The sequence below is a fragment of the Callorhinus ursinus genome, unplaced genomic scaffold (assembly GCF_003265705.2).
Source record: "Callorhinus ursinus isolate GAN/ISIS: 27379988/994484 unplaced genomic scaffold, GSC_fseal_2.0 scaffold2, whole genome shotgun sequence".
NCBI lineage: Eukaryota > Metazoa > Chordata > Mammalia > Carnivora > Otariidae > Callorhinus > Callorhinus ursinus.
The window spans coordinates 18,157,182-18,167,357 of record NW_027397064.1 but is presented as its reverse complement, the minus strand read 5'-3'; the positions used below and the strand labels follow the sequence as shown (position 1 = coordinate 18,167,357).

The 10,176-nt window shown below is 57.9% G+C and overlaps 1 protein-coding gene across 8 annotated transcripts in view; it reads right to left on the bottom strand.

Moving 5' to 3' along the window:
* Positions 1–2,004: 2,004 nt before the first annotated feature.
* Positions 2,005–10,176, bottom strand: part of TNS1 (tensin 1) — a 223,792-nt gene continuing 215,620 nt past the window's right edge. For all 8 annotated transcript variants that reach the window (XM_073878801.1, XM_073878812.1, XM_073878821.1 and 5 more), the window contains 3 exons: positions 9,501–9,569; positions 9,005–9,037; positions 2,005–6,809 (listed from right to left, as the gene is read on the bottom strand). In XM_073878801.1, coding sequence (XP_073734902.1) covers positions 6,665–6,809; positions 9,005–9,037; positions 9,501–9,569 — 247 coding nt within the window. In that variant the 3' untranslated portion in view covers positions 2,005–6,664. The remainder of the gene's footprint in view (positions 6,810–9,004; positions 9,038–9,500; positions 9,570–10,176) is intronic.

Genomic DNA, 10,176 nt, shown 5'->3' with positions numbered 1-10,176 from the left:
GGACCTTAGATTCACCCAGAACCTCAGGGTGTGACCCACCCAGGCTTCAGTACTTTTCAGCCAAGTTTGAGACACCAAGTGAGAGACAACTCATCTTCGGCCCCAACCCCATCCCTCTGCCCCTCCTGCCCTCCTGATGCTGTTTCAGCCTCAGCCCACACCCCAAACACCCACCACAACCAGAGGAGTGCGCAGCAGCCCCAGGCCTCACCCCCGCCTAGCTCTCGCCAGCCCCAGGGCCGCAGAGACTCTGGGATCCCGGCACCAGGTCCGGCCGCGAGGGGAAGCCTAGGACCCCCGGTGTCCAGCGGAGGCCCAGACAAGAGCGGTCATGGTCCTCATGGTTCGGGTGGGGCGGAGGCGAGCCCTGCACGGTGCATGTCGGGCCCTGGGTTTGAGACCCAGCCGGGCGATCCTCCACCAGGCCGCTCAGGCTTCAGGGCATGTGCGGATCTCCTGGGGGTCTGGTCTGCGGGTCTGGGGTGGGGCCAGAGGCTCTGCCTTTCTGATAAGCTCCTGGGCGATGCCGGTGGGCTGACGCTGCAGGGACCGCACTTGCCTCAGAAATGAAGAGAGTCTCCCGTGTAATAAGGGGTGTCAGGAGAACTCACGTCCCTACCCCAGAACCCCCCGGCCGCAGCCCGCTCACTCCTTCCTCCCCCTCAGGGCACACTGGGAGTGCAGCTGGCCCCCACCCTGCCTCCCTGTTGCGGCCCCTCAAAGCCAGGCCGCAGGAGCCCAGCCGCAGGCCCCAGCCTGCCAGTCTTATCTGTCTCTCTCTTCCGCTGGCCCAGGCCCAGCCCGAGGTAGCCACATCACTCCACAGCTGGGTGGCATCAGAGGGTGACCCCACACACACACACACCTGGAGCCCCGGCCCCCTCTGTGGGAAGCCAGCCAGACTACCCAGCCCCCGGACCCCCTTGTGTGACCAATGCCATCAGGTGGGGCTCCTGCCTGCCCCTCACTCATCAGGGTCTGTCCTTCCCTCGTAAACAAAACCCTAAAAGCAAAAGACGGGGTGCGAGCTAAGAGACGCATGGACTTTTAGGGTTCACAGCCTGCTCAGCCAATTTCCAGCCTTGTGATTTTGAGCAATCTCTCAACATCTCTGGAGCTCCGTTTCTTTCCCTTTAAGAAGAGGACAAGGGCAGTCCCCGGGTGCGTGTGTGTAAGAAAACACACATAGTCTCTGGGACTTAGCAGGGTTGCTCAGTGCGAGCTGTCACTGGTGGTGACAAGCTCCAGTTCTGCCCGTGAGAAGCTCGGTGACCTCCCGCAGACGCGGTTTCCTTCTCTGTCACTTCGATGTAATGACACCTACCTCCCGGGTGTGTTGGAAAAATTAGTCATGACAATTCCTCGCCTGTGGCAGGCAATGAAGCATCTGCTGTTGCCGTGGTCCAGAAAGCTCCAGAGGCCGTCCCGTGAGCCAGCTCCACGTAGTCGGGTTGGTTCCGAGTTGCTCGTAGGACCCAAGCAGGGCCTATCAGCGCCTAAGAGCACTTGCCCCAGCATTTAATATTCGCTTAAAATACTGGGGAAAAAGAGCTCTCTACGGGGCTGCCGGGCTGGGAGGATGCAAGCCGGGAGCACCTCGTGGCCAAATGCTGAGGCATCTGGTGCCACCCCAGGGACACCGCCTGCCTGAAAATTAAGCCAGCCCAGAACCGGGGGGTGGAAACCAATTCCCGGTTCCACCGTTTGAGCTGCCAGATCCCGCGGGGCCTCACCTCTTGTTCATGTGGGCCGATACAGTCCTTTACCCCCTCCCTTTAAATCAGTTTGAGTTTCTCTCCTGGCTTTTAAGAGTCCAGACGAAACTCTCGTGGCAATCAGAACCAAGACCTGGACAGCGGGGAAGCCGCTGGGAGAATCAGGGGGAGCTGTGTGCGAGAGGCACCCCTCAAGCCCGCCGCACATCCGGAGCCTGGAAGGCGCCCCCTTTGTGCTCACCGGAGACTCGGCAGACCCCTTCCCAAAGAACACAGCTAGAGAAAGGCACAGATTTGTCTTTCGCTTTATCATGTATAAAGCCATACAATGCGGAGCCAGGAAAGAAAGCAGCTGTACAGGAGTGGGCCAGCGTAAGAATACAATAGTTCATGTCCGGGTAAGCCACACAGGCCAGGGTTTATACAAGGTGGCAGAGGTTACAGGCACGATGATACAAAATAGAAAGGATATTTCCATCTATATAAATACACAGCCGGGGGGATGGGGAGGATGTTGGGTTATTCTGTCTCTCCTGCAGGGGGCCGGGGAGGTAGTGGCAAGGAATTGTTACATTTGTTCTGAATGGTATGTCCGAGGGAGGAGAGAAAATGGGGGAACACGGCATGCACACACAGATGTGCTCACTCTCACACACAAACCAAACATGGACACACGGGAGAGCCTCAACCTGTTTAACACTGATTAGAAACCAAACTTGGGACATCTGTCTGCAAAGACCTCGCTGCCGGGAAGAGCCCAGGTATGGGACATACACAGAAGTCCTCCAACAGTCTGGACATCCGAGGACAGAGAAATCAGGAAGGAGCCGATCTTCCAGAGCCCCACCCAGTGGAGCCTGTCCTCCCCATTGACAATACTGCGATTCCTCCCATCGGGGGCCCTCCTGATTCCTTTCACTGCTGGGTGATATCGAACTGGACATCCCATTGCCCACCCACTATCTTTGGCCCTAACCCCACGTTTCCTAAAGAGATCAGCAAAATATGCACGCATAGACACCTGTACTCGCGCACACATGCACGCCTATGTCCTGCGTTACGCTGGCCAGGAGCTCCAGTTTCTGGATCCTGGGGCCTGGGCCTGGGTGAGGAATGGCTCTGGGACTCTGCCCCCAACCTCTCCAAGGAGCCTGAGTGTGGGGAGATGTAGGGGCGGGAGGCAGCCCCTGGATAGGGTATGGACCCGCTTGAGCTCCCCAGGGCCTGAAGTTGAGAAGTTCAAAGAAGGAGCTAAGACTCGGGAGGCAGGGATGGTGGGCAAATGTCCAGCATAGATGTTCTGCTTCCAGACACCTCCACACACCCTGCATGGCAGGAAGAGCCTGCCCGACCTGGGCTCGGGCTCATCAGCATCCTCTCCCTCCCTCTCCTGAGAGCCTCTTTATAAGGATCACACTTGTGCCGCTGGTTGCCGCCTCTTACGGCCACCAGGCCCCACCGGCCCTTTCCTGCCAGTCTCTGATACACCGAGGGATTCCTCAAAGCCCAAGGGAGAAGGAGTCCACGAGTTTTCAGAGCCGCTGGGGAGAGACTCTGATGAAGATGGGGCTCAAAGGCCCATCCCGAACCTCGGTCGCAGTGTATGTGGCCCTCAAATAGCTGGCTAGACGAGGGGGCCAGGACACCAAGACTGCAGGGCAGGGGCATTCCAGGCACCTCTGGAGGTGGACCAGACAGCTCCCTTCTTCCTCTTTCCCCTTTGGGGTCACCTCTCCATTGTTCCCATGCTCTGCCCTCTCCTCCTAGTCCACCAGCGTGGAGCCATCTGCACCTCGCTGGACCGCTCTCCCAGAGTCAGACACATGTCATCTCCCTGCGCTCTTCCCTCCAGACACCACGCTGGCCTGCCTCGGGGAGGCCCCAGGCTGGCCTCAGATGCCTGGCTGGAACGCAGGGGGCCGTAAGCCCGCCTGGCATCTGCACCCCTGCTCTGCGACCTGACCCTGCCTCTCCTGCTCCTCCTTGCCAACTTCCCCCGGACCCTGGCCCTGTCAGCCTGTTTGCAAGACCAGACAGCACTCTCCTGGCTGACAGACAGATTCAACAGTAACAGCAAACAGGGGTGAGGGGGAGGGAGGAGAGAAAGGGCTAGACATTTACACAATAACAATAATGATTAAAAGTGCTTTCTCTTAAAGGAAATCTTTGGCAAGAATATACTGCGGTGCTGTGGGGGGGGTGTGGTGTGTGTGTGTGTGTGTGTGTGTGTGTGTGTGTGTGTGTGCGCACGCATGCGTGCTGGGGTGCACAGACCTAACCTGTGAGACATGGGAGGGCCACAGTGTCCTCCCAACCAGTGTCTGACCCAAAGGTAGGGCCACTTGGAAACTGGGGTACCCTTCCCTAGCATTCTTCTGGAAACCCACTCCTTCCAGAGGGATGCGAGGGAGTGAGGATTGAGCTGATCAGCTTCCCAGGATGCCCTGGTCCTTCCCAGGGTCACACTGGGCTCAGGCCTGAGTGGGGCAGGCTGGCCATGCCCAGGAGGTGGGGGCTGCTGGGAGGGGGGAGGTGGTGGGAAAGCATGTGGAAGGCCCAGGGCTGGCTGCCAAAGGGTCTGCCGCTCTGCCTGGCCCCAAGTGAGGAGAGGACATCCAGACCAGGAGGGGCGAGACCCCGGGGCCACGTCCATTGGGAGATTTAAGATATTTACAAAGGAAGTGAGCAGGAAATACCTCCTATCTGGGGAGAGAGTTGGGGTGGGTGGGAAGGGGGGGTATCTGGCTTGAACGCCTCAGAAGGAAGAGCACTTTGGAGGAACCTCGGTCACCAAGTACAAGGTTGCAACCTTTAGGAAGCGGGGGCCTGCTTCCCACCTTCAGACATTCTCCTTTCCAACTCCCTGAAACAGAACGTCCACACAGATACAGCTTCTTGGAGGAGAAAAAATGCAAAAGACACACACATCACCCACATCGGCCACACACACCCTTGTCCCCCATAGGCTCACACACTTGCTCAGGCCCACAGTGAGAGGGGCAGCTCCCCCTCATCTCTGGGAGCTGACTGCTGAGCCCCAGGCTTACCAGAAAATAAGGGGGCCATGGGAATGGAGCAGGCACATCGCCTCCCCACTGCCCGCTCCAAGGGTAAAGGGCCCCTACGTTTCCGACTTCACTTAGACATAAAAAAGGGGATGGGAACTGGTTTATGCCCGGGGAGGCGATAAAGCAATATGGGAAAACAATAAATACTTCTTGTCAATTTACCTGTTCTTTTTTTTTAATCTTTTCTTATATGTTATTAGCTTACAGATTCTGTCAGTATGTCTCACATATATATTATATATATTTATATATCAGTACAATGCCTCTCTCTAGGGGACCCCATGGGCTTAAGAAGCCACTCAAGAATGGAGTGTGGTGAATTTTCCATTCTGGCTTAGAGTCCTTGGGTGGTGGTCTGGGGGTTTCCCCAACTGCCCAGATGGATTCTCGGCCCTCTGACCTAAATGCATGCCTTGGCCCCTCTGTTCCACGGGCAGCTTGGCTCTGCCGGGAAAACCAAGGCAGGAGGGGGAACAGCAAGGCTTTGGCATGGTAGGTAGGCCATGTGGGATGCACAGGCAGCAGCAACAAGAGCTCTGCTAAGGACATCCTGGGCAGACCCGTAAAAGTCAGACCCCGAAACACCCTCAGAGGGGAGCACGAGGCCTTCAGGTGTCTTCCCTGGGGCTTGCTGGGCAGGGCTTTTGAAAGCAGGTTCCGCAGGACAAGCTCCAACATGGGGACCCTGAAGGATGGGGCAGGGCAGGGCAGGAAGGCTCAATCTCCCACAGCCGCAAGGGCATCAAACCGATAAGCAGATGTGAGGAAAGGCTGTTCTGGGGCACAAAACCCAAGAACAGGCTGAGGGCTCGGAGCTGGTGGGAGCCACCTGCCCAGGCTACTGCGGGGCCACACACCCGCGATCTTGCCAGCTCTGCAGCCGCCCCTCCTGACGGATCTCTTCCCCAAGACGATGCGCATGCATGTCTGCACCTCCCGGCACCAATACTCCAGCCTCCCAGCTGAGGCAGAACAGGGGGTCCCGCCCTCGGGCAGCCAGCCCCCCTCCCTCTGGGGTCTTTCTTGAGAAGGGCTGGCAGCGCCCGGGGCCGCTAGAATGCAGGCACAGGGGCCCACAGTCTGTGACCCAGAACCTTGGGCACTCCTCAGGAAGAGGGCTTATGTCCGCCCCACCCCCCGCTGCCCTGTCACCCCCGCTATTGCCTTCTTTGGACAGGATGCACATGTGTGCGCAAACACACAGGGCACAGACAAGGACAGGTGTTGTAGCGGGCTGAGAGGCACATGAAAGTAAGTGAGGCTGTGGGTGTGGACCTATTACACACCCCGTATATACACCCACACAGACTGCACAGCGGAGGCAAAGTCCAGAGACCTCAGGTACTTCAGGTCTCAGATACTTTCAAAGGCAAAAGTTCGGCCACGTGACGTCCCATGCTGGCCCTGTTTGGTTTGCCAGTCTACCCCGGAGGTGGCCAGAAAAGGATTCTCTCAATCTGATTTCTCCTTGCAAAGCAGTCGGGTTAGGGAGACAGAGCTTTTCCACTTACTCCCAAATGACAGATCCCCAAGGAGTTGGTCTGTCTCCTCTGAGGAGCCCCATCCTCTCGGAGGGGGGGAGGGGGAATTAGGTGGACCTGGTGAGCGGTGGAGGCTTTCGGGGCTCCACAGTATCCATCTACCCAGGGGAATCCAAGTTATTCTCCTCCATCTTTTTCTCTCTCTCTCTCTCTCTCTCTCTCTCTCTTCCCCTTCCCCTCTGCGATTCACTTCCCCCTCCTCACGTTGCACTTTCTTCTCTCCTTCTCCAAAATTGGCCCAAAGTCCTCCTTCTGGATTCAAGGGTGGTCAGGATTCATGGGTGCCCTCCCCGCTCGCCCCATCCCCCCCACTGCCCTGGCCCCGGGCGAGGGGTGGCGTTCATCTCTTCTGGCCGGCACTCAGCATGACCTTGGAGACGAAGTTGACGATGGCGGAGGCGGGCTGGTTGGGGTCAAGCTCAGCGAAGAGGTGGCAGGCATTGTCGGTGGTGCTGCCCTGCTTCCGGGCCACGAACCCGAAGAGCCTACGGGGGCAGGAGAGGGGTGCCAGGCGTGAGGGGAAGGCTGGGGCCGGGGAGGGGGGGCACCCAGGCCTGGGAGGGCTGCCCATGTGAGCAAGCTCACCCTCAGCTCAAAGCCTCTCCCCAGTCTTCCCACTTCTCCCTGCACATGGGGATGGGGGGCCCCGAGCACAGGAGAGAATCCTCCCTCTCGTCCGCCCCCGGAAAGCCAGGGCCTGGAGATGAGAGTGTCCCTGGCTTCAGGGCAGGCAGCCATTCCCCTCTGAGGAGCAGCGGGAGGAGGGGCTGGAGGCAAATGAGGAGACTGGACAGCAAGAGGTGGGGAGGAGACCGAAAATAAAATGGGGACATTCCTAGGCTGGCTTCTCTCGGTCCTTCCCAGCCCCACCCCTCCCCGACGGTTCTTGCGCACAACACAGAAGCACATGAAGAAAATGCCGTCTGCCTGTCAAAGCGCTTGGCCTCCTCAGACACCAGGGGAGGATCAGGGAGGCAAGGACCAAGGGGTCAGCACGCCCCCCCACACACACACTCTTCTCCTGGGCTCCAGAGAATGGGAGGGGACGGGGGACCCCACACCTGTTCCTCCCCACCCCCACTCCCCACACCAGAGTGACCTGGCATTCTCTGTGCAAAACAGAGTTAAAAATATGAGCAGAGAACAGAATGTGAACCCAGGTCCCCTCCCAGTCGGCACGTTGCTAATTAGAGCGAGATGGGGAAATCGGGACAGCTGGAGATTCCAATGGAAACCCCTCTCCCCAGGACTGGACCACAACAGCTAAAATTAGCAAGGCTGGGTCCTGCTCGCCACCACCCGCACGTATGTGTACACACACACACACACACACACACACACACACACACACACACACACAAACGTACATGCATGCACATGCACAGGACTTCCTGCAGCTTGGCTCTCCCCAACTTTGTCTCAGGGGCTGGGAGCAGCTAGGGCCCGAGGTCCGGGGTAATGGCCTGCCCAAGCGAAGGGGATGCCTGCGTCCACGGCGCAAGCCCCAGCACCTCCTTTGCAGGCTTGCTGAGGCTCCTGGGTGCCGAGGAGGGCAGTAAGGGTGGAGGGAGGGAGTGGCTCCCAGCCGCCCCATGACTGCGAGCCAGCCCTGGCTGCCTGGTTCTGCCAGGGTGGAGAGCCAGCCAACCTCACCAGCCTAAACACGGCCCGTCTGCCCTCCCTGCTGTTGATTTCAGCTCCCTGGCTCCAGAGGCCAGTTCAACGACTGCCAAGTCCTTTTTCTGCTCAGGGGGAATGGATCCAGGCAAGAAACCTCAGCCCTAGGGCAGGGAGGAGCACTTGCAAGGACCTGCGATCAAGTACCTCCTGAAATCTGGGGCCTGAGGTGCCTTGCATACCTCCCCCTGGTCCCTGCCTGACTGAGCCAGGCTCTCCTGGGCCTCTGCCCTGCCAAGTAGGGCCGTGTCAACAGGAAGCTCTGCACAAAACCAGCTCCGGAATGAGGAGAATGACTTCCGGGCTTAGGAGCAGCCCTCTTCTGTCCCCGACCCACTGTCTCCCCATCGCGGGGCCCGATGGTGCCTGAGCATGAGCTCCCTCAGACACGAAGCTCTGGCCTGCTTGAGTCAGGGACTCGGAGCCCCTAATGGCCCTGGGAACTCAAAGAAGGCTGAAGTAGGTGTGAGGCATGCCCTGAGATGGCTGGACACCTGGGTCCTCCTTTCAGCTGGGCTGCCAGTTCTTTACGTGACCTGGGGCAAGGTGAGGTCCCCTCTGTCCCGCCCAGCCCCTCTGGATGCTCCCAGGGGCGTTCATGGTGCTGTCCACTGCTGAGCAACATTCACTCCTGACTACAGGATTCACAGACGCTCACCAAAAGAGTGAGAGTGGGAATCAAGGAAGCAGGATTTGGGCAGAAAGACCATTCAAGCAACCCCCTCCCCGTGGCTGCTGCCCCCAATATAATTGCCAGCCCTCTGAGTGCTTCCTCAGATCCTGCTGGTCTGGTCCTAGGAGAGGCCAGGTGACAAGACTGGAGGCTGGGCCTCCAGCCTTGAGGCAGGAGAAGGCAAAAGACCTCGCTGGCTGGCCAAGCTTTCCTCCAAAGTTGAGTGACTGACTCCAGCACAAAGGCTTTTGCTGCCGTTTGCCGACCCCGGCCCCAGATTCTAGGCTTCCCCTAGGAGCAGCCGGCTGGGGCAGGGGAGAAGACACTTACTTAGCAGGGACACCTCCCTCTGTCTTCATCCACCTGTGGAGAGAAACACACCACAGCATAAAACACGACACCTTCTCACCGCCCACCCCCAGAACCCGGCCCCGTGCATGCCCAGGCCTCCTGGGGCAAGAAGGAAGACTCCAAAGATCACACAGGGGGAGGCATTCATGGTGGAGAGAACACTGCGGCCTGTCTCCCAGTGGCCTGTCTCCCAAGGAGCTCTCCCCAGTGTGAAGAGGAGAAGCAGATTTGAGGTCAAGGATATGGCGGAGGGCATGGAAGCAAGCATATGGGTCCCTGGGAGGGGCTCCAAATGTGTGGTGGGAAAAACTCAGAAAGCTACACAACACAATTACTCACCGTCTCACGGACACAGGCAGACCTTCAAGTCGAACCAAGAATATACGCCCACACCCATACGTGCATACACAGGCACACACAGAGACTCCAGTGTTACAGAAATGGGAGGGAGGGAAGGGGTCTGCAAGAGCCTTACTTTCTCTCCTGAGGATCCAGGTCACAGAAGGTGACAGTGTTGAGGGGGTAGTGTCGTCTGAAGAAGAGCCTGTGGCACAGACACCAGATAAACAGAGAATGAGCGCAGAAGTGACCACTCTTTCCCACCTTCCCCTTGCAGGTCAGGCCACCATGCGTGGCTGTCAGGGGCTGACCCCGCCTCCCCCTTATACGCAAGATGACCTGGGCTGCTCATAGAAGCAATGCTCAGGAACAGATAGACGTGTCACTGAAACATGTCCCAAATGCTAGTAAATAGGAAAGAAGGAAGAAACTGGTATTGAAGAACATGAGCAGACCCTGGAGGAGGAAGGAAAGAAGCAGGAGGGAAAGCCTGAGAGGAAAGGCTCCACTCTAGAAAGCAGGCACTTTTATTGATTGCATTTATGGCTCTATGCTCAATGCAGGCACAACTGTAGCAGGAAAGATGGATGGATGGATGGATGGATGGATGGAAGGATGGTTGGATGGAAGGATGGATGGATGGATGGATGGATGGATGGATGGATGGATGGAAGGATGGTTGGATAGATGGATGGATGGATGTGTGGATGGAAGGGTGGATGGGTGGAGGGAAGGATGGATGGATGGATGGATGGATGGATGGATGGATGGATGGAAGGGTGGATGGATGGGTGGATGGAAGGATGGATGGA